The sequence below is a fragment of the Puma concolor genome, chromosome B3 (assembly GCF_028749965.1).
Source record: "Puma concolor isolate L17-30 chromosome B3, mPumCon1.1.hap2, whole genome shotgun sequence".
Classification (NCBI taxonomy): Eukaryota; Metazoa; Chordata; class Mammalia; order Carnivora; family Felidae; genus Puma; species Puma concolor.
In genome coordinates, this window is record NC_141672.1 from 149,050,545 (window position 1) to 149,077,198 (window position 26,654).

The 26,654-nt window shown below is 60.7% G+C and overlaps 1 protein-coding gene across 4 annotated transcripts; it reads right to left on the bottom strand.

The window, feature by feature from the left end:
- Window positions 1-200: 200 nt before the first annotated feature.
- Window positions 201-26,604, bottom strand: ACSBG1 (acyl-CoA synthetase bubblegum family member 1). 4 transcript variants are annotated; one of them, XM_086711780.1, is made up of 16 exons: window positions 26,397-26,585; window positions 25,745-25,892; window positions 23,252-23,350; window positions 22,290-22,390; window positions 14,812-15,032; window positions 14,345-14,433; window positions 14,036-14,156; window positions 8,873-8,953; window positions 8,640-8,789; window positions 8,204-8,380; window positions 7,402-7,583; window positions 6,399-6,719; window positions 5,701-5,918; window positions 2,111-2,250; window positions 1,352-1,598; window positions 201-806 (listed from the first exon to the last, which is right to left on the bottom strand). In XM_086711780.1, exons 2-16 carry the CDS (start codon window positions 25,792-25,794, stop codon window positions 721-723), a joined length of 2,283 nt encoding a protein of 760 aa, XP_086567906.1. In that variant the 5' UTR covers window positions 25,795-25,892; window positions 26,397-26,585; the 3' UTR covers window positions 201-720. The 4 variants fall into 4 exon arrangements, with proteins under 4 accessions (XP_086567906.1, XP_086567907.1, XP_086567909.1 ...); XM_086711781.1 differs by having other exon boundaries at window positions 6,399-6,629; window positions 26,397-26,579; XM_086711783.1 differs by lacking the exons at window positions 14,812-15,032; window positions 26,397-26,585 and having other exon boundaries at window positions 25,745-25,771.
- Between the last annotated feature and the right edge of the window lie 50 nt (window positions 26,605-26,654).

The window sequence follows — 26,654 nt, forward strand, 5'->3', positions numbered from 1 at the left end:
CTCCAGGTATTTGGGGTGAAGGGGTGGGATGGCGGTGACACTCCGGCACAAGCCGGCGCGTTCTCACAAAGCCCCCCCGGGTGCCGTCCTGCCCGATGGTCTCACGCCTGGGCACGCTGTCCCCCGGGTTAAACACCCACGACTCTCGGGACTAGTCCCGCCCGCTCAACTGAAAAGAAAAGTCAGGGGCTCGCCGGCAATTCTGTCGAATAGTTTAATATTCAAATTTCGCTCCGTACAATCACGTAGGCAGCCGCAGTTTTATCAAGCGTCAGATCAGTCGGCAGGTGCGAGTCACGGGACGGCCTGGTGCCCGAGCGGCAGCGTCCGCTAGATCCAGGGCAGGCCGGCCGTCAGGAGGCGCTGACCGGGCTTTCCTGCCCATGCGGAGCGATTGGGCCGCCCTCCCCCTGTGCACGGCCTGCACCCTGGCCCGGCTGCCGCAGCCCTCCTGGCGCTCAGGCCGGGACCCCGGTCCCCCCCCCCCCCCCCCCGTCAGCTTCAGGGGGAGAGCTGAGCTCACGTGTCACCTGAACAAAAGGCAATGCTGAAAACGAAAAGTACCCACATGCGAAGCTTCCTGGAATTGTCAGCTGCCGTCGGCAAAGCGTCACTGCCTCACCCTGACCCGGAGACCTCCCAGACCGAAGGGGACCTGGAGCGCAGGATGTCCCCGGGAGGCCTGCCGTCTTCGGCAGAGGCTGGGAGGATGTCCCCCTGTCACTTTTTCTGCTCCTGGTAAAAGGAATCGATGACGTCTTTGTACTTGTCCAGGACTGTGAACCGTCTCAGTTTCAACGTGGGACCTGAGAGAGCAAGTGGAAGGAGGGGTGAGGCCCGGGCTCGGAGAAATCCGGGAAGATGTGTCGTGGGGATCCGCGCCTCTGACGGCAGCTCAGCGGTACCGAGTGCTTACGCCCCGCTTCGGCCTTGATGGCTCGGAGGGCACTTCCCGGGGGAAGCCGCTCCCACCCGCCCCGGGGCGGACACCCCAGCGTGCTACAGCGGAGAGCGGCCCCCGCGTCCAGCTGAGGCGGCACCAGAGGCCTGCTCTGGTCTGTGGGCTGTGCCGCAGGGGGGCTCCACCCCCGACTTCACAGGAGATGCCGGTGGTCTCGCCCCCCCGGGAGCCAGCTGGCCCCAGCCCAGGCACCAGTAGGGCCTCGGTGTCAGTCCGGGGGGTCCCATTGTGATTTCAGGGGAAACGGTCCCACGGTCGAAGCAGAGTTAAGGGTCGTGTTGGAACCGATGTGTGGGTTCGCCAGGCTCACCCCGCCAGCCCACACCCCTGGCCAGCTGCGTCCTCCCGCACGGCCCCCGGAGTAGTGGGGACAAACGAGGGAACCCCTACCCAGCTCTCCCCCTGCCACGGAGAAGTCCTTCTGGAGAATGGCCCACTTCTGGATGCGGTAGGGTTGGGCGGCTGCCTTCCTGTTGACTCTCTGAATCCCTTCTTCAATGGCCCGGTACACGGCCTCGTCCCTCCTCCCCACGATCTCAGACACGGTGGTGGCGCGGCTCCCCACCCGCCGGCAGAACTCCACGGCTTGTTCGGTCAGGTGGTCCGTTGGGTGACAGGCGTCTGGGTCCAGCGTGCACTGAAAAGGCAGAGGTCAGAGCCGGTGCGGGCCTCACCCCATGAGACGCGAGCCCATCTTGAGGAGGGTTTGCTGGGGCCAAGGATGTGGCTCACTGTGAGCTGTTCCCGAAAGATGGCTCAATGGTGGGTAGGACGCCACCCCGGCGGTGTGGGGCCCTTGGTGCATGGAGCCCGTGGTGGGATGACACCGGACGGCCCTTGGCCAGCACACCATGGTCTAAAACAGGGGCCTTCTCCTGTACATCTGGCACCCTGGGCTCTGAGCATGTGAGCGGGGCAGCGCTGGGACAGAGGGACGGTCACAGCAGTACATTATCAGTTGTGGGGGTTGGGGGTGGCGCGCAGGGCAGAGCGTGTTCCCACAAGCTACACCACCCCTTGTGCAGGTAGCCAACGGGTCGTCCCAGGATATAGTCACGAGACCCCATGCGTGCCCCAGCCGGGCATGCCTTCTGCTGGGGCCGGACCCCCAGTCCGGCCGCCCCTCCCGAGCCAGACGCCCAGACGCACCTTCAAGGTGAGCAGCATGGACAGGAACTTCCTCTGGTCCCCGATGAGCATGGCGTTGCTGACGATGGGCAGCTCCATCTTCACGGCATCCTCGATGGGCACAGGGGGCACGTTCTCCCCTCCGGCTGTGATGATTATCTCTGGGGAGGCAGGGCCAGGCCCCCGGCACAGGCTTTAGTCCAGCACCCCCGCGGAACCAGGACCCAAGCCTGGGCCACGGCCCCTGGAAGCCACACCGGCCACTTGGGGAGGTGCAGCCGGCAGGGGGGTTGGCAGGGGGCGGCGCACACCCTCGGAAGCACCTCTGACTCGCCTACCCCCTTCCCAAACGCCCTCCCCTCCCCAGCGGTCCAGAGTGCACCGCCTGCTCTCAAGGGCCGCTCAGCTCAGGAGGCCCCCCCGCCTCGTCCACGCTGGCCCTCCCTCGTCTAAGCTGCTCTCACAGCGTCCGCCCCTCGTCCCGCGGAGGGCCGTGCACGAGCAGGTGCTGGCACTCAGTGCTCTGGTCTCTTCCCGCCAGGCCAGGTGGGAGTAAGTGGACGTTTACTGAATACACCTGGACTGCTCTAGCTGGATTGTGCCCCCTGTTCTAGTTGGACACAGAGGAATCAGTCACACTGTGTGCGGGCCCCATGTTGACATCGGGCAGAGGAGAAGAATGAGACAGCCCCTGGCTGCAGCGAGCTCACCGGGCCGTGGCACAGAGGACGGCCGGGGAGGAAGCCGTCAGACCGGGCGTGTCTAGGGCAGCGAGAGTGGGCGTCCCTCACCACCCCTGCCTTCTTGCGCTTTCCCTGACCACCCGCTCACCCCCACCTGTGTCTTACACCGTCAGTACCCGCTAGAAACCCTCGGCAAACGGCATGGAGACGAACACCCCCCAAGACCCCACGCGAAACACACTCCAGGATAAAATGTTGAAAGTGTCCCTCCCGAGATCAGGAACAACACAGGACGATCGCCGTCCCCACGTCCATTCACCGCACGCGGCTCCAGGTGTCCTGCCGGCGCAGAGGCAAGAGAGATACAGGAATGGAACGAAGGAACGAAACTGTCCTTATTTGAAGAGGATCCGACCGTGTCCCTGAAGGTTTGGAAGGAACACACAAGCCAGCAGAGTCACATGACTCGTCGAGGCCCCGCCACCCCAGGAGAGCGCGGAAGCAGCCTGTGTGCCCTCGGCAGGCAAGCAGAACGCAGATTTTATGCGATGCTATTTACGACAGCACCCACGATAGAATACTCAGGGCCAATCTAAGGAGAGGCGTGCAAATACCTGCACGCTGTGAACGTTGCCGACAGACCTCAGTGTAAGCACACCGAGGGCGGGGGGCACCTGGGGGACTCAGTCGGTTAAGCGTCCTGACTTCGGCTCAGGTCACGATCTCATGGTTCACAGGTTCGAGCCCAGCGACGGGCTCTGTGCTGACGGCTCAGAGCCTGGAACCTGCTTCAGATTGTGTGTCTCCCTCTCTCTCTGCCCCTCCCCCACTCGTGCTGTCTCTCTCTCTCTCAAAAATAAGTAAACGTTAAAAAAACTTAAGGACGCCGAGGGATAGACGGGGTCCTTGTTTAAACTGGACCGTGTGACCCCGACTGACACCACAGGGGCTGCGGACACTTTCCCAGCTTTGTCGCCTGCCTTTGCTCATGGTGGTTTGCCCACTGGTTTGTTCTGTCTGTAATGTCGTGAAAGTCTGTTAGTCCCTTTTCACGGCTCCCATGGTTGGAGCCACAGACCTCCTGCCTTCCGACACGACACAGAATTTCTCTGTTTTCCTCCAGTAGTCACATGGGCTCCGTTCTTTGAGCGTAAATGTTTTATCCTCTCTGTTGTGATCGTAGATGGACTAGTTTCTTCCGTGGTCCTTCTAAATCGCCGTGCAAACGGAAGCCACGGTTCCCAGTGGCGGTCTTGGCTTTCCGTGTGCGTGGTGCTGTCACCCTCCTTAGGGAGCTGGCTCTCCGTCCCGTGGCCGTGGCCGGCACCGTGAACACTGCGGGACGTGGATGGTGGGCATCCGGTCCTGCTCCTGGCTTCTGGCTTCATTATGCTAAGCAAGTGGTCATCCATTTCTGGTTTTATCCCGTGCTTTTTTCCACGAATGAGGACATTAACGATTCTTGTGAAATACCTTTTCAACATATGTGCAGATGATAAAACTTTTAAAGTTCTCTTAATACATATCCCTGCATTTCCAGAATAATCCCACTTAGTTATGATGGGTTATTTTTTTAATGTGCTGGCAGACATTGTTTGCGAGTATTTTATGCAGGATTTTAGCATATATGCTCATGAACGTCATTGGTCCACAGTTTTCTTTTTAAATACAACCTTTTCAAGATTTTGGTATCAATATTATACTCACCTCACCAAAAATTTGGAATTTTTCCTTCTTTTCTGTGCCCAAAAAACAGTTGGATTGTCATTGGGATTCCTCAGGACACCCGCTGGTCTCCGTGTTTTGTCTTTTGTGTGTGTGTGTGGCGGGGGGCGGGGAGGGGCCAGTCACTATTGTTTCCATGGGAACCGGTCTGTTTAAATTCACTATCTTTTCTGCCAGTACTTGCATTTTCCCACGAAATGATCTCATTCGTGTTTTCAAATGTGTTTGTCCAGTGTTGAGCGATCGGTACCGCGTTTATGGATCGGAACTCAGTGTGGCGAAGAGATACGTTCTCACCACATCAGTCAGTAGATCCGATGGAACCAAACTCGAAATCTTGGAGGGCTTTTGGAGGCAGCAGGCCTGTTGGTAGCCAGCACCGTCTCACAGAGGAAGGCCACGGCCTCACGTGGACGTCTGGCCGTGTCACAAAGATACTCGGGGAGCTGGTGCGAGTCCAGGCGGGCAGACCAGCCCCCGACGGTGACGCCGGGGGACGGGCGGGCTTCTCGGCGGTGATGCTGGGCGCTGACCTCCAACCACACTGCACCCTTCCCCCCGCCATCACCAAGCTCAGCCCTAGAGGGCGCTGTCAGTCCACCCCTGCAGCAGGGAGCTCGCAGCCTGGGCGCCCAGACTCGGCCGAGAGCCCGCCCTCTACGGCCAGCAGAGCCCGGCCCGATGGCACCCCTGCCTTGGAGAGATCCACTCATGGAGCCGGTTTCCCCAGGAAACGGGTGGGGGTTACTGCAGGGATGTGTTTGGGCATTACATCCCCTCGGGCCAAGTGGGCAAAGCACCTTTTCCGCGGAAGTCCCCAGCTCTCCTTGGGAGGGCCCCATTCGTCATGGGAAATTTGAGGTCTCGTGTTTTATTTTAAATTTTATATCCAATCTGTGTTCTCGATATCATCCCCGTGTTTGCGTGTAAAAATACGTGATATTTACTCCCCAGAATCTTCTGGAAAGACTTGCCTTGTTTCTTTAAGAAGTCTGAATCCCAGCTCCACCACTTACTAGCTGAGTGACCTTGGGCAAGTTCCTTAACCTCTCTGGGTGTCGTCATTGGGAGGCTGGGGTAAATAAAACGATGTCCGTCCAAGTGCAGGAACTTAACATGCGCTCCGTACTCGGGGTACAAACAGTGCAGGCAGTACACCCCCCCACCATGCCTGCAGCCACGAGGCTGGCCAGCGGAGCTCACCTTTGAGGCGTCCGGTGATGAAGAGGAAGCCGTCCTCGTCCAGCCGCCCGGTGTCGCCTGTGTGCAGCCAGCCCTCGGCGTCGATGGCCTCAGTCGTTTTGTCCTCCATGTTTAGGTAGCCCATGAAGATGTTGCGGCCCCACAGACAGATCTCCCCGACGCCCTCCGCGTCCTCGTTCACCAGCTTCACCAGGCAGCCTGGCACCGCCTTGCCGGAGCTGGGGGCGGTCAGAGGGAGACGGCGCCTCAGGGCAGGGTCAGGCCTCACCTGGGAGCCCCCGGGTTCCCCAGCTCCTCATTCTTGGCCGACGGCCAGAAGGTGTCCCCTCCCAGGATTTGTGTATTGCAACAGGGGACTTAGAGCTGAGGGGGCGCCAATAAGAAGCTTTAAGGCGAACGAATGAATGAGCAAACGAACGAATGAATGGAGTCCCAATGCACAACTTCAAGCCCTGTGATGGGCCGGCAGGGAGGGGAGGTCTCGAGGCACAGCAGGTGACCCTGCACTCACTCCCTACCGGGGGGGGGGGGGGGCTGGCCCCGTCCCCCAACCCCCCCGCCCAGTGGAGCCCGGGCCATCAGCCTTGGGGGGACCGCCTCCCACTCACCCCACCCTACTGGAGGGAAGGAAGTCCCTCCGTCAGAACCTGTTCAAGGTCCCCCGGGGTATCAGCACGGGCACACGGGCACGCGTGTACCTGCCGGGGCGGTAGTTGGAGAGGTTGGATATGACGTGGGGCCCTGAGGTCTCGCTGAGGCCGTAGCCGCCATATAAGTGGATGTTGAGGCCCAGGAAGAACTGCTGTGTCTCTGTGGTCAAGGGGGCTGCTCCGTAGAAGTTCTTCCGGCATCTGGCAAAGCCCAGCGCCTGGCGGACCTTGGCCAGCACCAGGAAATCTGCCAGCCTGGCCTTGAAGGACTTCAGGTCACTGGTGGGGGAAGGAGAACGGTCCACAGGAAGAACCACACGCTCACATGAAAAAGGTGAGTATTTGGTGGGCGCACGGCGGCCTGGCCACCTGTGAACGTGCACGCACACACAGGTGTGATACGTCCTGAGCCCGGAGGTCAGACAGGTGCAGCTGTGTCCAGGCGCACACGCACGTACGCGCAGAGACTCGAAGCACATGTGTGTGGACACACGAGCACACACACGTCTGACCCCGTCTGAAGCCCACGAATGAGTCGTTCATGCGTATTCACGCTCCATGTCTGTGCAAATGAAGCTGTATTTGTACACAGGTGCATGTCTCACGAGACGCGATACCGTTTCGCAGACTCACTAGTAATGGAAACTGTTTCTAAATCGGCACAGGCCAGGTTTATGCCACTGACCCTCCCACAGCACCTGTGGGAATGTGATAAGTGGTCAGAGGCAGTGGGGTGACCTCCGAGTGGTCACTTGGAGGCTGGAAAAGCCCTCGTCAGTGTGACCCCTTGCCCAGACACCTACTGAAGTCAGGAAACCCCTCCGGAGACCCAGGAGCCGCTCCGGGGAGGTGAATGCCACCCCAGACGGAGCAAGTTGGTCCCTCCACTCAGAGCACAGAGATGCGGTGACGGAGGTCTCACGCCCAGCACCCGCCAGGGCCTCCGCACAGGGGTCCCCAGGATGAGCCCAGCGTGTCCCATCCACGGTCGCGTGGCCCCCGCCCTGCCCCCACCCGGCCTCCTGTCCCCTTGTCCCGGCCCTCGTGGTACCTGCTGGGGCACGTCACGTTCTGCTCCAGGGTCACCGACATGGCCCACAGCAGCATCTTGCGCCGGATGAAGCCGGACCCAGCCCCCACCTCCTGGATGCGTTCCATTATCTTCTCCCACACCCGAGGCACCCCCAGGTGGGACGTGGGCTCCACCTCTCGCAGCGTGTTCGCCAGGCTCCCCTGTCCACCGCCAGAGGGGGGGCCTGCGGTCAGTGCCAGGAGCCCCCACACCCGAGTCCGCGCGCACACCTCCGAGGCGTCCTGCACACAGGCCCCACACGGGCGCCCACACGTGGACACGTACATCTGCACACGACCCACCTTGTGTGCTCATGCTGCCAACCCTCCTGGTCACGTGGCCAGAGGCCTCGAAGCTCCTGGGTCCCTCCCAGCCCTGGGGGCGGCTCTATCCCCCAGACGTGACTGTCGAACCCCCCGAAGCAATGGACCAGTTTAGGAGCCGACAAGGGACACCACTCAGGGCCAGTGAGCTGCGGGGGGCCGGGGGCGCCGGGGGGCAGCTCCTCATGGTTAACGGGAGTTTTCACAGCATGGGTGTAGTTTATGGGACTGAGAAGCAGGGCTGTGGCCGTTTGTGGCCTGTCCTCAATGGCGCGTGGACCCGCCCATCCACTCTGGCCCTCTCCTCTGTGTAACCTCGGCAGTCAGTCCCTTCTTGTTGGCCGCGTGGGCCGTGCCGATGGCCACCGAAAGAAATGTGACAGATGCTCACAAGCACGTGCGCTCGGGGGGGGGGGGGGGGGGGCGAGGGGTACAGTGCACGGGCCGAGCGGACTGACCTGCAGGGCGTCAGGCTCGGCGAAGCAGATGTGCGCCCCCCACTGGATGCCCGTCCACAAGTCGTAGATCTGCGCGGCGATGTGGCTGAGGGGCAGGTAGCTGACCACCACCTCCTGCTGGACTTCCGCCGCCTGGATGCCGCCGGCCTGGCTGCAGTGCCGCGCCGTCCACGTGATCTGGAGGACGGGCAGATGGCCCCGGCAGGGTCCACAAGCCAGCCCTGGAAGACTCACCCCGGGGCTTCGGCTACTTCGGGGACATCTCTGCGGGGAGCTCCCAGGACAGGCCTCCCCTGCCCCCCTCCTCGCCTTTGCCGGGCTCGGTGCAGGCGGGACGCAGACCCACGGGCTGTCCTAGGTCTCCCGGGCCCCTGAGCTGAGGGGCCAGAGCAACGTCCACCGGCAGCCACGCCCACCCATCTGGGCCCCGTCCTACGTTGTCCTGACTCAGCATCACGCCCTTGGGGCTCCCGGTGGTGCCCGAGGTGTAGATCAGCACACAGCACTGGTTGGGCTGCTGGGCACTGATGACAGCGTCCAGGGTCTCCTCCGGCAGCTCGTCCCCCAGCCCCATGACTTCGTCCATCTGCAGCCAGGCGGGGAGAGCGGGCACTCGGTCAGCTGGGCCGCTGGCCGGGCGCCCCCCGTCCCCAGGCCCTCCACCCATACCGTGTACACGCGGGCCATCTTCCTTGCAGGGGCCTCTCTGTATGTCACTACGGCCTTCAGATGTGGCAGGTTTTTCCAGATCTGTGTGGACGGGAAACACAATGGGGTCTCGTTAAAGAAAGTTACCCGCTGACAAGAGCCCCGTCTCCAGGCACTGTGGTCGCTGCAGTCTGCCTGGCAGGCACTGTGGTCGCTGGGTCCCCTGGCTCTGACCTGTGACCCACTGGGATGCTGGCCACCCTTCGTGCATAGCTGTCCCCTCAGGAGGGAACCAAGCACCCCAGGGGCTGGCTGAACCCCAAGTATGGTTCATCCCACAACAGAGAGGGATAGGGAAGGAACAAAGGGGACAGAGATGAGGGGACAGAGGGGAGGGGACAGACCGGGGCAGGAACAGAGAGAGGGATGAGGAGGGACAGAGGGGACAGAGAGGGAGGGGATAGACTGGGGGGCAGACGGGGGGGACAAAGTGGGGGACAGAGGGGATGGGAGGACAGAGAGAGGGACAGAGGAAGAACAGAACTTGGTCATCTTGCTGAGTGGAGGTTAACAGAGCCCAGAGTTCAGGAAGGCCATGGGACTGGACACCAGCAAGGAGACACTATGGAGACAGAGAGTTCTAGAAATCTGTAGTCAGGGGCCCTGTCCTCCCGAGTCCTTGGCTGAGCCAGTGTGCACGGCAGAGAGTGAACCACCAGGGAGCTGGAGGACCACGGGAGGCCACAGGGGCCAGAACCATCCACGTGTCTGTGAGCAGGACGCAGGGCCCCTGCCGTGCGGAGCGGAAACCTGGAAAGGTCAGATCTGAGCGCTGGAGCTAACCTAGCCTGAGGGTGAAGACCATATAAACCGGCCCAGAAGGGCCAAACACGAGTCTCAAAGTAAAGTTCAGAGAGAGAAAAGAATCCTGGAAAAACACGACCTATGGGAGAATATCAAGACCCCTGACATACATGTAACTGGAGTCCCAGGAAATTTTTTTCTGAAAATTGAAAAGCAGCCTGAGAAGTTTCACATTTTATTATAAACCCACCAGTTCAAGACTCACAACGAACCCCAAGCAGGATAAACAAAGGAAAACCACACCAAGATACAACGTAATCAAACGCTGATCACCAGCGATGAAGAAAAAATCTTAAAAGCAGCCAGAGAAGAAAGAGAAACCCTTGTGCACTGTACGTGGGAATGCAAGCTGGTGCAGCCGCTCTGGAAAACAGTGTGGAGGTTCCTCAAAAAACTAAAAATAGAACTACCCTATGACCCAGCAATTGCACTACTAGGCATTTATCCACGGGATACAGGTGTGCTGTTTCAAAGGGACACATGCCCCCCAATGTTTATAGCAGCACTATCGATAATAGCCAAAGTATGGAAAGAGCCCAGATGTCCATCGATGGATGAACGGATAAAGATGTGGTATATATATACATATATATATATATAAGGGAGTATTACTCGATGATCAAAAAGAATGAAATCGTGGGGCACCTGGTGGCTCAGTCATTTAAGCATCAAACTCTTGATCTCGGCTTAGGTCATGATCTCATGGTTAGTGAGTTCAAGCCCTGAGTCAGGCTCTGTGCTGACAGTGCAAAATCTGCTTGGGATTCCCTCTCTTTCTGCCCCTTCCCTGCTCACACACACTGTCTCTCTCAAAATAAATAAATAAATTAAAAAAAAAAAAAAAAAGAATCGGGGCACCTGGGTGGCTCAGTCGGTTAAGCGTCCAACTTCAGCTCAGGTCATGATCTCAAAGTCTGTGAGTTCGAGCCCGGCGTCGGGCTCTGGGCCGACAGCTCGGAGCCTGGAGCCTGCTTCGGATTCTGTGTCTCCCTCTCTCTCTGCCCCTCCCCTGCTCAGGCTCTGTCTCTATCTCAAAAATAAATAAAAATATTTTTAAAACAAAGAACAAAACCTTGCCATTTGCAACAACATGGATGGAGCTAGACAGTATTATTCTAAGTAAAACAAATCAAGAAAGACAAATACCGTATGGTTTCACTCATACGTGGAATTTAAGAAACCAAACAAGCAAAGGGAAATAAGAGAGGAGCAAACCAATGAACAGACTCTCAACTGCAGAGAGCTCACTGACAGTCACTGAAGGGGCAGGGGTGGGGGACAGGGAAACGGGATGGGGAAGGAGGACACTTGTCCCGATGAGCACCGGCTGACGTAGGGAAGTGCTGAGTCATTATCTGTACACCTGGAACTACCATAACACTGAATGTTAGCTGTGCTGGAATTAAAATAAAAACAGGAGGCCAAAAAAACATCAATAAATAGAAGCAGCCAAAGAATCAAGATACCCAAATATACGGAGAGGAACAAACATATGAAATGATAGACTTCTCACCAGAAACTATGTAAGTTAAAAACACTGGAATGGACTCTTTAAAAGGCTAAAACCCTGTCATCACAGAATTTTAAACTACATGAAAATATCTTTTGAAAAAATGGAAATAAACATGTTTGCAGACAAAGAGAGGCTGAGAGAATGTGTTACCATCAGATCTGTGTTACAAGAAAAAAAAAATTGTATTTAAGCAGGCTTCACGCCCAGCATAGAGCCCAGAACGGGGCCTGAACTCACGACCCTGAGATCATGACCTGAGCTGAGATCAAGAGTCAGATGCTCACTGTCTGAGCCACCCGGGCGCCCAGAAGAAAACTCCTAAGGCAGGAGATGACACCAGATGCAAACATGTATCCACGTAAAGGAATGAGGACTGTAGGTGGCAAACGTGGGTAAATATGAAAGACATTTTTCCTGGGGCGCCTGGGTGGCGCAGTCGGTTAAGCGTCCGACTTCAGCCAGGTCACGATCTCGCGGTCCGTGAGTTCGAGCCCCGCGTCAGGCTTTGGGCTGATGGCTCAGAGCCTGGAGCCTGTTTCCGATTCTGTGTCTCCCTCTCTCTCTGCCCCTCCCCCGTTCATGCTCTGTCTCTCTCTGTCCCAAAAATAAATAAATGTTGAAAAAAAAAAAGAAAGACATTTTTCCTTCTTTCAAAATGTCTGTGGGGCACCCGGATGGCTCAGTCAGTTAAGCATCCGACTTCGGCTCAGATCATGATCTCACAGCTCGTGGGTTTGAGCCCCACGTCGGGCTCTGTGCTGACAGCTCGGAGCCTGGAGCCTGCTTCCTGCTTCAGACTCTGTGTCTCCCTCTCTCTGCCTCTCCCCTGCTTGCACTCTGTCTCTGTCTCTCAAAAATAAACAATTAAAACAATTTTAATTGTGTTCAAAACAGTGTAGTGTAGGGTTTATAACCTTATAGAAGTACGTTGCAAACAGCGCCAAGGACGGGGGGGAGGAGGAAGTATGTTGTTGCAAGATTCCTGCATTACATGTGAAGCAACGTAGTCGTGTGATGGTAAGTAGTACGGCCTGACACTAGATGGCAGTATAGATCGTGTAATAAAGTGGACTGTGCGTAGTTACAAAGGCAAAGGCAAACCCTAGCGTAATAGCAAAGAGGGGGAGCTAATTAGCCACTGGAGAGAAAACGGAATACCAAAAAACAAGATAAAGTAAAAATAAAAAACTCAGTCCAAAAGAACTCCGGGAAGGGGAGAAAAGGGACAAAGCACAGGACACATAGGAGCAGCAAACTGGTCGATTTACAGTTTGTCCGGTGGGACAGAAAGGCAGGACCCAAGTCTGTGCAGTCTACGGGGGACTTGCTCTAAACCTAAGGACCCGATAGGTTCCAGGCAAAATAAGGCAGAAATACACGCCGTGCAAACACTAATCACAAGAATTCTGGGGTGGCTCTCGCAGTGTAAGACAGAGTAGCTCTGGGACAAGAATGTTCCTCTTTAGGGACGTTTCTTAGCGACAAAGCGGTTACTGAATTGAGGGGACACACAACTCCATGCAGGTATATATGTAACAGAACTGCAAAACCCCCGAAGCCAACACTGATGGAACTGACAGCAGAAACGGACAAATCCACAATCACAACGGGGGGTTCAGCTCTCGGCCCCGGTCTTCGGTGGAACAAAGAGAAAATCGACAAGGACACACACGATGAAGCCATCGGCCACGCCGACGTTCACGTCGCCGACGCGTGTCCTTTCAGACGTGCACAGAGGGAGCAGTCGCCGAGACACCGTGTCATCCTGCCCACCACACGTGTGTACAAACAGGGGCTTCCGGTGGCAAAGTGCCCCAGGCAGTGAGACACAGCTCTCTCTCTGGAGAAAAGTCCCAGCCGGTGAATTAGAAAACCGACATTCTGCCTCCACTCAGTGGTGACCATCAGTGGAGAAAGGCTGGTGGGGACCGTCACGGTGGAGGAGCAGTGCCCGCCCCCGCCCCCAGAAGTTGAGGGAGAGGAGGAGGGCAGATAAATCCGGATCTCGGGACACTGCCCGGGACCATTGACCCGGCTTCTGCCGCAGGCTGACGGCAACAGCCCCCACGTGTGGTCCCGTGCCGTGCTCCCCACCCCCCACCCGGCAGGCGTGTTCAGGACAGCGTGCGGGGGCCCCACGCCCCTGGTGTCAGACGCAGCGGGTCTGGGGTGGGGCCTCGGGGTTTGCATTTCAAGCAGGTTCCCAGGTAAGGACGCTGTCGGCCGGCCGGCCAGCCTGGGCTTTGTTCTGAATTAAAGACAGAGACATGGCCACACACGGCCTGTGGCCGGTTCGTGTCCTGATTCAAAGGCACCTATGTCAAAACGGCCCTGCGGTGGGTGGCTGATGAGACCACCGGGATCGTGTGAGAGACATTTCGTGTGCTCGTGGAGAATGCATGCCTACTGAAATACTCAGGGGGGACATGAGTTCATGTCAGAGATTTGCTTCAAAAACTCCAGCGAAAGAGGCAGACCGGCGCACTGCACGACGGAACACGACATGTGGGACCAGCACACGAGGGCCGGCCACACTCTCGCAGCCTGGTCTGCTCGGAAGCTTGCATGATGCAAATTTTACCTGGGGTGGACATTTCCTAACTCTGGGCCTCAGCGGCCCGACCAGGCGAGTGGGTGGGTACCCGCTGCCCTGTCTTGTTGTACGTGTATGTGTGTGACGTGGGGTTGCTGTGGAGGATGAGGGGGAGGGGCCCGGGAGGGAGGGATGGAAAAGCCCTTTGTAAGCTGGAGGTCTACAAGGACACCCGGCCCGGGGCCCCCAAGCCCACTTCCGCACTCCCCCAGACCTTCAAGATCTTTTCCAGCTGCTTCTGTGTGTCGACCACGATGATGTTGGCGCGGGAGTCGTGGGCGATGTACTGACAGGCCTCCGGGGAGCTGGTGGTGTAGATGCCGGTGACGATGCCCCTGCGGGAGACCCAGGAGGGGTCCTGTCTGAGCCAGTGCAGAGGCCCAGCCCCTGCCCTGGAGGGCCCCGACAGGCAGAGGGGGCCCCCGGGAGGAAGGGGAAGTTGGGGAAAGAGGAAACAACCCTCCTTCCACTTTCGGCCCACCCCCGACCCACCAGAGACCCTGCCCCACCCACAGCCACTCACCCTGCAAACACCGTGCCCACCGCCGAGAAGAACCACTCCGGGGAGTTGAAGCCAAGGATGGCCACGCTGTGGGCCCGCTCCAGGCCGAGCTCCAGGACCAAGGCAGACAGGCCCGGTCAGCCGGCTCAGAAGGGGGCCTCTCACGCCCAGCGGGGCCCCTTCCAGAGCGCAGGGACCAGCCTCCCAGGCACCCAGTCAGAGGGCACCCGGGGCCCTTCCCGCCCAGCACACCAGGCGGCCCCGCTCATCCGAACGCGAGCACAAACGAGAAGTGAGTGCTGAGTGCCCGGCGGGTGATGAGGGCTCAGTGAAGGTAAAACCCTCAGAACGGGGCCCGGCCCACCGCGCCCACCCAGAAAGTGTCGGAGGCTCCACAGCTATCATTTCTAAAGGCTTGTCAGGCGGGGGTCGGGGAGCAGGCCTCCGAGGGCCCGGAGCTGGAGGGCAGGTCTGGGGGGGGCCCTCACCTTCAAGAAGCCCTTGGCGGTTCTCCGGGCCAGCAGATAGTACTGGGAGTAAGAGATGTGCCCCCACACGCCCTGGTGCCTGGAGCCCAGGGCGCTGAGGTCCCTGTACTTGTCCAGGGCCTCGTGGAACATCTGGTGCACGGTGTAGGGCGGCTGTGGGCAGGTGGGGCGGACACGCAGGCGGACGCGCCCGTCGGCCCGGGTGGTCCACAGCGGCTCCTCTGCAGGGGGAGACCGCGGCTGGGACCACGCCGGCCTAGGGTCACCCCCTCCCGGGGCCCCTGGGCCTTCCTCGGGCCGGGACTTTGGTCCCGAAAGTGCTTTGGCTGCTGGCAGACAGGCGAGGGATTGGGGCAGGCGGGAGGCTGCCCGGAGGAGGAGGTCTGGTGGCCCCGAAGCACGGGCAAGGCTCAGGGATGCAGCAAGGAGGCGGAGGCCTTGGAGACGCGGAGGCCCCTGTGTCTGCTCCCGCCGTCACGCAGCTGGAACTTGTCCCAGGGCAGGGCTCCCTCAGATCCCGAGGTCCTGCCTCTGCCTCCTGAGAACGGGCTGGGGACAGACCGGCCGGACAGAAGGTCAAAGCAACAAGAACGGCAGCCCCCCGAGGGGCTGATCTGAGCCTCCTCCTGTTTCTTTGTTTCTGGTCAAGACCAGGACAGTGCCCGACCTCACCCCAGCTTCTGTGTCAGGGAGGGACAGGGGTGGTGGGGACTGGGGGGCACGGCCCCGCTGAAGGGGAGGCCGCCCTCGGCCTAGGAGCTGCCGCCTGGCGGGAATGGATACCAAGGCTCACCCGACGTCTGGGAGTTGTAAACGTCGGCTCACACTTCTAGAAAACACTGTGTGGACCAGGTCACCCATCCTCAGTTCTGTGACCCCAGTAAGTCCCTGGTGGAGCACATCTCAGCCCCCCCTCCCCCCACCCCCAGACAGACGGCTCCCAGCTTTCACCCTCGTTCTAGGCTCCCCGAAGGAGAGAGTTCTAGAAGTGTTCACTGGATCAGAAGGGAAAAGCTTTTGGACTTTTGGGAGACATTTTAGCGCTCCTTCATCTAACTTCTCTGCTCTCCTGTGCCCGGCGCGGACCCCCCTCCCCGTCAGCGGCCTCACCTCACGGCACCCACGCTCCCGCTCGAGGGAGGACAGAGGGGAAGGAGGAGAGAAGGGCCCTCTGTCTCTGTGCAGGGGCGGGGCCCGGGGCTCCACCTCCAGCCCCTCTCGATACCCAGTCCTCACTCCCCGGAGTCACTCCCCTGTGGTCAGAGGTCCTGCTTCGTGAGCACCTGCCTCGTGCCCGGTGGAGATGCGTGTCTTCTGTCACCGCCTCTGTTCCGTCCCTGCAGACCCCATGAGAAGCAGGCCGGGGAACAGCTTCCGGCTGGGGGCAAAGCTGGGTTTCTGACCCACAGGCCCATGCTGACCCCAGCTCCTTTGGGAAAGGACTGTCCTGCCTCCTGCCCAAGTCCTAGAAGCCTCAGGAGCCGTGATCCTGGACAGCTGTCACCTTAGGCCACTGCCTCTTCCCATGTTCTGGGGCTCCCGGAATGACCTTTCTGAACCCAGATCTGACCTGTTCGAGGGCCTCCCATGGCTGCCCTTGACCACAGGGCTGTGTCCACACTGTGGCTTCTAGGAAGGCCCTCCCCAAAGGGCTCCTGGCCCCTGTGACCTCAGCCCGCCCCCTTCCTCACAGCCAGCCTGAGCGGTGCTCGGCCCCCCTGTCCCCACCACGCTGCTGGGCCCCCTCCCCACCACGCACGGGGGCCTCCCGTCCTGCAGGCCTGGGAGGCCCTGACCTGTTCAGGATCCTTCTGGTGCACCTGCCACAGCTCGGGGCCTCAGCCTCCGGTGCTGGCTGCCCAGAAGGAAGACAGAGCATCTCCGAGCCTGGGGTGTCTCACGCTCCCCTCTGTCCCCTCACCTCCACGTGCTCCCACCGCTCAGCCTTATCTCTGTCCAAACAGAAGTCTCCAGACCTTGAGTCAGAAGCCCCGTTCTTAGCAAGGTGGATGGAGCACTCGGAAGGACGCACGCGCCCACAAGCCTGAGCCGTGGACCCCAGCCATGTCCCCCGACCGCAGGACTGGGCACAGAGCCCAGGCCCTGAACCAGGCCCGCGAGGCCACTGTGCCACAGAGGCCGCTGTCTGGGGCAGGCGCGCTGACCTACAGGGTGACGGAGGCCACGGCGGGCGGGGAGCGGAGCTCCTGGCCACCTCCTGGGCTCTTTCCTTCCCTGCCTGTCCTCATGACCACCTGCTGGGACTGAAGCCGCCGGACCCACCGCCAGCCTGCTGACCTGGGTCTCTCCCAAAGTGGAAAGCGTGAAGCAGCAGAGATGTCCCCAGGCACCCAGACGACACTCACTGCCGGCCAGGGTGCTGTGCAGGGTGGGAGTGTGAGCTGGCGCAACCTTCCTGGGGGCAAGCGGGTGACACACGTCACGGGCTCCAAGACGGAGCCACCTTTGAGCCAGAAATCACGCTTCCAGGACGCGCCCACGGGAACCAAGCAGAGATACAGAGACAGTACTGTGGTCACCGATGTCCAACAGGGGCTGGGGACCCACCAGGGTGCGGCCACGTCCTGGGCTCTCGGTGGCCATTAAAACGAAGTGTTTAAGGACGTTTAACGACCAGGAAACGTCCACAGGACATCGGGTGGACAGTGTGTGTCACAAGTGCAGACATGTGCGTGAGCGTCACAAAGCTCCCACGCTCGGCCTCAGGAACCTCTCCCTTCCTCCCCTAGACTCCGCGCCCCTGCAAGCGCCCCCTGGTGGGAACACGTGTGCCACCCATTAGGGATACCGACAGACAGAACTTTAGCTGGGGGCTAGAGGGCCAGTCGCAAATTCCCACACAGCACGTCAGAGTGAGAAGGCTTGAGTCCCGGAGAGGCAGGGATAGCCAAGGTCACAGCAGGGTAGGGGCAGAAGTGGGACAAGACCTCAGTCCGTCCTGGGGGCTGCCTTGCACCCAGAGGCGGGTCAGTGAACGGGTGTAGGCCTGGGAGGGCCACAGTCCGTTCCCTTGGGGATGCTGTTGGGGGAGGAGAAAGTGGTGGCCGAGTCCCCTGACCCTCTGCCACGGGGTGGGCCGCCCGGAACCAAGCAGCAGGGAGGGACACAAGCCATGTGGTCCCCAGGCTGATGGCAGAGACATACGAAGTCAGGGTGACCTGCCAGTCCTTTATTCTTTTAGTTTTTTTCTTCTTTTAGGGTAGGCTCCACCCCAACGTGTGGCCCGAACTCACGACTCTGAGATCGAGAGTCACATGCTCTACCGACCGAGCTGTCCACACCCCACCTTGAAGTTCACAGGGACACAGATCTGCCAGACCCGACCAAGCTCACTGCTACAGTAACAGCCAAGGGCACGGCCAGGACCCAATCACGGTCCCTGTCACCCAGGAAGGCGCCCTAGATCCCGGCTGGACCCAGCTCCAAAAGGCAACCAGCCATTCAAGTGACAGAGAACCCAGCCAGCAAACAATGCAGCCCACAGCCCAGAGCACGAGGCAGAGGGTGACGGCTGAGTGCTGCGGGTGGGCTTTCCCAGGGCCCGCCTGCCCTTCTCCCTCCTCCTCCCCCTCCTCCTCCCCCTTTCACCTCTTCTTCCCCCCTCCCCCTCCTCCTCCCTCCCCCTCCTCCTCCCCCCTCCTCCACCCCCCTCCCTTCTCCCTCCACCTCCTTCTCCCCCTCCTCCTCCTCTCCCTCCTCCCTTCACCTCCTCCTCCCCCCTCCTCCTCCTCCCCCCTCCTCCTCCTCTCCCTCCTCCTCCTATCTCTCTCCCTCGGCCCAGGTCACGGCCTGACCTTATCAATCACCCACTATTCAGGGGGTGGCTGGGCAGGCAGGGAGCTATTTTCCTTGGGGCTCTGGAATAACAGCATCTGAATAGCAGAGGAAATCACTCTCAGTTGTCTGGGGAGGAGAACTCAGAGAGGAGAGGCCCCAGGGATGTTTTCTGTGGGAAGTGGCCTGTTGTACAGATGGAGGGGTACGCTGGCCCTAGGAGAAAGGTGGTTCTCGGCCAGGGACAGATCTCTCTCCAAGAATGCTCCTTCTGACTGGACCCTGGTGTCCCTGCCACAGAGGCCAGTCACGGACTAGAGCCGGCACGCTCCCACTCCACACGGGCCCTTGGAAACCGCCCACCCCATGCCAGGCACTCTAGGGGACGGATAAGAGAAAGAGAAGGACGTGACTCCAGATAAGGACAAGGCCGGCCTGGGACAGAACGGTTTGTCTAGCCCTTGTACGGAACGCACTAGAATGGAGTGTTGGCTGCATGGTGTCTGAGGTTTCTCAGTGGTTCAGGGGAGACACCCGTTCCACCTGGTAGCCAGCCTTCTTGCCCGAGGGCCAGGGGCTGTGGACTTGTGGCCACTAAGCGGAGAAACCCTGGGCTCCCTGGGCCTCTGTTTCCCCATCTGAATTGCAATCTGGATCTGCAGGGCGGGGCTGGGGCGGGCTGACACGGGCTCTGGGGACACGGCGGTGGACGTGCTCCGGAAATGCACAGGGGACCCTGAGCTGGTCTCCACCGGCTGGAGAGAAGAGAGGTCTGGGCCCGGGGTGGGAGCAGCTCAGCCTGGAACCCTAGGGCACGGATGCCCCAACCTGACACGCATGGGCAGGGCCGGGCAGGGAATAGCCAGGTAAGGAACATCCAGGTGGGGTCCGGACAATGTCCAGGCAGGGGCTGCATGGGCGCCTTGGTCCCCGGGTCCCTGCCTGATGCCCAGTGACACCTGCAGGCACCCCCAACCTTGACAGAGGTGCCCTCTCTCTGGAAGCCCCAGAGACTTCTCAGCCCCACAGAGACCACCTTCAGGGGCACCCCGGGGGCTGGACCCCAGTTGCCCAAGGCTGCATTTGTGTCATTTTGGGTTCGAGCCCAGCCTCCTGGCCCCTCCTTTGTGCACACGCCCTGTCAGCACCTCGGGGAGAGCCATGAGCAGCTCTGGGCCTGGACATGGCCTCTGATCCACACTTGACCTTGACAGAACTGGACATATGATTAGGAAAAGTCTCTGCAAGGATCCCCAGAGGCTCCACTGTTTTGTGGTTGAGGAGGCTGGGGTTCCCACTGTTCCCGCTTCTCAGGTGAGGATCTACCTGCTCGAGTGTCCTCTGTTCTCTGGGAAGCCTTCCCTCCCATCCCCTCCCCACCCCCACCCCACCCCCACCCCAGGCTCAGCTGAGCTGTCTTCTGCCTCCCACTGTCCCCAGCCTCAGGCTGTGGGCTCCCCAGGTCAAGGGTGGTATCTGTCTCCTTGCAGCCAAAGAGAAGCCATGACCTTGAGCATCTGGGGAGGGCAAGACTGAGAGACTGAGCGGGGGGCCCTGTGTACCCCCTGACCCACCAGGGGCTTCACGGGGCTAGAAACCCCCAGCACCAGAGCTCCCCAGTGGGTGTGGGGGGTTCCTAGGAAGCACGGGTATGGGGAAGAAGCCCCGTCCCCAGCAGCTGCTCTCCCCTGCCCTCCTCCCCTTCCCTGGGGTCTTGGCCTTGCCCTGCTCCAGCTGGGGGTTTGTGCTCAGCTAGAAAGAACTAGAAAGCAATGTGTCTCCAGGCCCTGGCACAAGGCTGCCTTTGTGTATATTCAGGGGCTCCTGCCCCCCACCCCCACCACCAGCTCAGAGCCTAGCCTGGACAGGGGCTTGGGGACCTCCAAGCTTCTGGGAACTCAAGGAGACCCAGGTGGACGCTCACTCCTGAAGGCGAGACGCCCAGGGGGGCTGCTAGCCCAGTGGTTAGCTGGAGGGGAGGCAGGGGCTGGCCAGGCCTGGAGGGGACTGTACTGTCACCAAGGCCCAAAGAGGCAGCGTGGCCAGTTGAGAGTTCTACTTCTCACTAGTTGTGTGACTCTGAGAAACTCACGGGGCCTCTCTGAGATGGTTTCCTCCATCAAATGGGAATGCGGAAGTGCCCGCGCCAGGGCTGCTTTGAAGATGAGGTGAAGAGTGCCAGCGGCACAAAGCCCGGCCCAGGGGACAAGTCCAACAGAAGTCCGCCCTCCTCTCGGGGCTCAATCCTGGTGGTAGCCTCCAAGCCCCGCCCCTTAGTCTCCCACGCAGCCACTGCCTTCCCCCAACCTTCCAGAGAAGCATAGGCTCCCACCCCCTCCCCGGGGAGAGCCGGGCTCCTCAAGTTGCCCGGGAGTCTGGAGAGAAGTGCCCCCCCCCAGCCGCCGCCCCGCCCCTGGCAGCAGGCTGGCACCTGGCCGGGCGCGTCTCCGTAGCTGCTCCCCAGAGACACGGGGGCTGCACGGGGGAGGCTGGGCCGAGCACAACCCGCACGCCAGGCCCGTGGGGGCTCAGGAGGCCTGGCAGGCAGTGCCTTGGGCAGTGCAGGGGCGGCTCCTCCCGGTGCCCGCTGACGGAAATGGTGCCAGGAGACCCCTCTGGCCGGCGATGCTCGGCCTGGGAGAGGAGCAGCTTGTCTGATGGCAGCAGGCGCCCCACGGCGGAGGCGACCCGCATTTGCTCCGCAGGGAGCCAGGCGGCCCTGGGCGCCCAAGGAACCCGCCCTCCTTACGCCTCTTCGCGTCTCTTCCAACGGGCATGGCGACCTCCGCCTTGACCCTGCCCCTGTCCTCCCACCAGGCCCGTCCCCCGCCCAGGAAAGCCAGGCCAGAGGAAATCTGGGGGAGGGGGCCCCAGGCCTCCCCTTCCACCTCTTGCCTGGTTCCGTCCTCACCCGTCCAGGGGTCCAAACACCACCTCACACACTGCCGCTTGCTCCCCGAAACCCACGCCTCGGCTGACCACGGGGAGGACGCCAGGTGGGCCCGGACTGAAGCTCATTCTACAGACATACGCCAGCCACAAAGGCTTCCACCAAAGCCCCGGGCCGGGGGTTGGGGTGCTCTGGGGACCGGGGCTGCTCTGAGGAGCCCCGGGGGACTCAAGCCCGGGAAGACCCGCCCCTCCGCGGGCCGCTCTTTGCCCCCCAGAGGTGACATCGGACAGGGACAAACGACAACAGTGGACCACCCCACGGACAGCGCAGAACTCAGGAGACGGCGACCCTCCATGCCAGGCACTCGCTGTGTCCGTGTTCGTTCAGCTTGTGCCTTGCCACAGTGTTGTCATGAGCCATTAAAAACAAGCACGCCCTGTGTTACTACCGTTTTGATGACTCTTCGGGGTAAATGGTAACTCTGCCTCCCTCAAAGTGCAATTATCTGAGGGTCAAAGTCTTTAAAAGGGCACATGACTCTCCAAGCCTCCGCACGGACTCTGCTGGCTGCCACCCACCGGCCTCGCCGCAGGCCACAGGGGCTCCACCGGGTCCCAGCGGCCCGGCAGCCCGGCCCCAGGGGAGGCCCCACCGCCTCCCGCCGCGGCCCTCCCAACCACCCCCTGCCTTCCCTCGCGCTCGGCCCCGACGCGGCCACGAGGGAAGGGTGTGCTGGGCCCCCGGCTCGCCTCTGCCTCTGCCTGCAGCCCACAGCCTCCCGGCCGCTCACCTGAGCAATCCAGCTGGGCACCCCTCGCCTTCTCCAGGGACGAGAGCGAGAGAGCATGGCCGAGGGACTCTTTGGAGAGCGCCTGCCCATCACTCGGAGAGCTGGAGGGGAGGGGAGAAACAACGTGAGACCCTCGGGGCCTGGCCCGGCTCTCCGGTGCCAGCCCTGCACCCACGTCGGCACCTGGGGGTGCCGCCGGCCTCTCTCCGCCTCGCGGGCTGCTCTGCGTCCTCGTGGGGGTCAGGGAACAGGACCTCAGTAGCTGTAGGGCCACCCTCAGCCCACCCAGCCTGTCCCAGAGGCTCCGAGGGCTGCTGCACACTCCTCTGTTGCGTGGCTCTCTCTGGACTCGGTGTCCCCGTCCGGACAGGACTCCGAGCACGACTCCAGCGGGGGCCCCCCTCCTCACCCCACACCCACCAGGCCTCAGGCATTGAAAACAGTCACGCTTAGAAGCTCAGAGCAGAGCTGAGGACGGTGCCAGGGCTCCCACGGGCCTCTCCTCCCCGGGAGGGCGTGCGGGGTGCCCTATGCCTTCCCCAGTGGAGAGGACAGGCGTGGGCTAGAGAGCTCCGGCCCACATCCTCCTCGCTTCCCAGGCATGGTGGCCCTGGACAATGATCTCCCTTCCAGCCAGAGAGCCCAAGGGGTTATAGGGCCTCCATTGTCAACCTATTGATCCACAGCAGCATTCTTCCTCAGGGTTCAACCGGCCAGACCTCAACCGCCTGGGTGATGAGCAGACGGAGGTCAGTGCACACCTCAGCCAGGCAGGAATGTAACCCCACACAACTCCAGGGACACATTTCACAGTCATCGGCTATGCAAACAGTGCCTACTGGAGTTGTGCAGCCTGCAGCCTGCACAACTGGTCACGGCAGCCCTGAGGACGGGACCCTGGCTCCCATCAGGGTGGGGCTAGCCCCACCCCCACCCAGTTCCCAGGCTGTCGGGCCAGTTACCTGTTTGTCACACTCGGTCTTACTTCTTGCTGGTACTGCAGGTTCAAACTAAGTTTGCGAACACACCCAGGCCCACCTGGAGGCAGTCTGCTTAAGAACCTGATAGGTTTTAAATCGAAAGACATCAGGAGGTTGTGAAGGGAGGGGCGTAGGGACAAGGGGGCTGAGTGGGGGCTGACTTGGTCACCCTTCTTGTGTGTGAGCAAGGTGGCCTGTCCCAGGGAAGCCACCGGAGGGGTAAAAGGATACAATTTCTGGGGTGGGGCTTCCACACCAGGCGGAGGGTTCTGAGCTTGGAGCTTGTCCAGCCGACTGTGGGTCATTGGTCACCACCATTACGTTGGGGTCGCAGAGGGGCCCCAGCACATTATACTGATACAAACAGCCCTGAGCTCTGGGCGCAGACACGAATGAGGGTCCCCCACCGGGAGCCCCAACGCGGGTACCACAAACTTGGTGCAATGTCCACGCTGTCCCGGCCACGTCCCGAAGACGAGCGAGTCTTCCAGAGGGTTGGCCTTTGACAGCACCCGCTGGGCAGCTCACCCTTGGACGGGCCAGGGCCGCCACTGGCTGTGATCGCTCGCCATCCGAGCCACCTCCTCACAGACAAGTCTGGAAACCCTCGCCATCAAAAGGCACAGACACTTCCCCCGCTAATGAAATCTGCATAAACTGGTTCTGGATTTAAAACAGCGAAACCCAGACTACAGGAAAAGACGGCCGCCTAAGGAAGCCGCGAGCCAAACATACTCATCATGACTAGAGCCTTCTGTTTGCTGGGGACCTTGGCCAGTCTCTCGTGACTCAGATGTGCTGACGTCCACTCCCCCATCCTGCTCTGTCCTTCCCTCGGTGACAGGGTGGAGTGGGTCCCCTGCCTCTGCCTGCCGTGACAGGGGACACCTTGCTCACGGCCCACGTCGGGCAAGAGGTTCCTACTCAACCCCTAAGCCCTGTGCCCGAAGGATACCGGATGCCTAATTAAGAGAAGGCCAAATTCCAATTTTCCAAGTGAGGAAAGCACGCTCTTCCCCTCACCAGAGCCCTTGAGATCCCATCTCTTTTGGGGATGTCACCCTCGCCCACCGACTGAGCCCGACCTTCCCATAACGTTCCTGCTCACTCGGGGCCATAACTAGCAACTGGTGTCCTGTCCACTCAGAACACGCCTGGGAAGGGAGCCACGCCCTGTCGCGCTGGGGTCTGCGCCCTCCCGCGTGGCCGCAGCCCCCATATCAGCGTTGGGGACGCCGCTGCTGTATCATCGCTCACCCTCCCTGCGTTCCTGTGGGGGCAGCCGCTCACCTGGGGCACCCTGGGGTGCATCATAGCGAAGCCGGACCACCCAGCCTGCTGTCCCCAGACTGTAAGCCAGAGGCACAGCTTCCAGAGTGGGATTTGTCATCCTCAAAAGAGGGCACGTGACATGCGAAGCGTCCCCACTGCTCTGACCCCTCACACGCACCTGGGCCCTTCTGACTCCTGCGCTCTGGACAGCGTGGCACCGCGATCCACTCAGGGACCCTCAGGTGAGGTGGGGCCACCGTGATTAGCGCCCCGGCCCGACACAGGTGGTTAGCACAGTGTTCCCGGCCTTCTGGAACACCATACTCCTGCCCTCACACACCCCATAAGCACCTACCCCTCTTCTTACACAGAAACCAAATGTCTTTAGCACCTGCCCAGTGGCTCTGGGAGCAAGGAAGCCCTCGAAGGGAGCGTGGTGTGCATACACTGTGTGGTGGGGGCTGGGCGGGGGCCTGGGGGAGCCTGCACTCCCTCTCCTGACCATCTCTGGTCAGGTGGTCTCTCCCTTCTCTTCCTGTCTTGCCAGAGGTGCTGATGGGAGAGCCCACTGAGCCTCATTCAGCAACTCCTCCAGGGGGCCCTCAGGGATTATCTGCAACACTCTCACTCTCACAGCCTTTGAACACTCAGGTTTAGGCTCTGAAGGCCACACATGGCTTGTTAAGCTCTGTGGGCCGTGTGTCCTTGGGCCCTGGGGCACACTGACGTGCAGAGCAGGAGTCAGCAGACACACAAGCCCATGGGCTTTCCCATGGGAGCCCCTCCTGGACGGGGGTGCATCGCCTGGCTATTTCTGTGGTCTTTCTTCCCTTTCAGCCTTTAGCAGCCAGGTCACTGTCCTGTACACAACAGGGGCTCAATAAATGCCTTCTTGGACAATATAGCATTGAGGTTCGTCAGAACTGGCCTGCCTGGGTTCAGCTCGCTTCACTAGCTGGGTGACTGTGGGCAAGGCACTGTACCTCTCTGAGCCCCGGTGCTCCGTGTCAACCCTGTGGCGTCACGAGCACATGTGAGCCCTGCAAAGTGCATGTGTATGTCTGCTCTCCTCCTACTTCCGGGGCCGTCACGGATCTTTCTGGGAGTAAGGAGGGGACAATGCTTTGGTACGACTGGGAGGGTGATTAAGTGCAGTGACCGGGGGTCCAGCGCCGGCGGAGGAGGCGGGGCCTGCTTCCTTACACGGTCCTCAGGACGGAGCCGGCAGACCTGAGCAGGAGCATCTCTGGCATGGTCCCCGCGGGGCCGGGGCCTCTGGCTCACCCAGGACAGCGCCGGGACCGCAGGGAACTCATCAGCCCCGGGGGAGGCCCCGCTCCACCAGACCGCCCTGCAACAGAGACACAGCGTGTGTCACGGCCGAGGCCGCTTGGGCCCCAGGCAGGGCTCACCCACTCCGGGCCTGGCACCGGTCTCTAATCTGCTGCCTCCTGAGTCCACAGGCAACTAGCTTGAGAAACCGACCCGCCGTAGGCCTCTGTCTCTACTCTCAGGCGGGCCCGCTCACTAGGATGAGGCAAGAGACTGGACCCCCAGGCCTCCTGCTACGCAGAGTCTTCACCGCCCTTGGCAGTCCTCCCCAATCCTGTTCCCGATGTCCCTCTGCCCAGGGCGCTCAGAGAGCCCAGCTCCCGGACACCCAGTGTCTTCTGTGCAGGGCGTGGCCCAAACATTTCCCCAACCCTGAGAGGCCCAGGCTGGAAGCTGAGCCAGATCACCTCCAGGTGCCCCACTCCGTATCACACGGTGGGTCGCAGCCTGCCCCGGTAGCAGCTTCCTCACCGGCTCCTGGACCCCCGCCACAGTGGCCCACGCCCCTGGTGGCCTGTCTCACCTCGAAGATCAGTCCCGGCAGCTCTCTAGGGACCCGGCTTCCAGGCAGAGGACCGCGCCGAGGACTCTGGGCCGCGTGGGCCCAGCGGGCCTTCCCCCTCTATGTTGGCTGGTCCGGAGCGTGTGCCCGCGCCGTTGGCCAAGCCAGCCGTCGAGAGCTGGGAGCCCGCGCTGCTCCCGGTAATGAGGCGGCCGAGGCTGGGCGTGCTTGCGGGGACCCGCCCCGGACCGCCCGAGGCACCGGGGAAGGCGTGGCCGA

What these genes read in the sequence shown, in the direction of transcription:
- ACSBG1 (XM_086711780.1), bottom strand. Translation starts at nt 25,794, where the DNA reads ATGCCAGAGATGCTCCTGCTCAGGTCTGCCGGCTCCGTCCTGAGGACC. An exon ending in CCGAGCCTGACGCCCTGCAG is followed by an intron (nt 7,584 to 8,203) that starts GTCAGTCCGCTC and finishes GGCGGTGGACAG; the next exon opens with GGGAGCCTGGCGAACACGCT. An exon ending in CATCACCGGACGCCTCAAAG is followed by an intron (nt 2,251 to 5,700) that starts GTGAGCTCCGCT and finishes CTGCCTCCCCAG; the next exon opens with AGATAATCATCACAGCCGGA.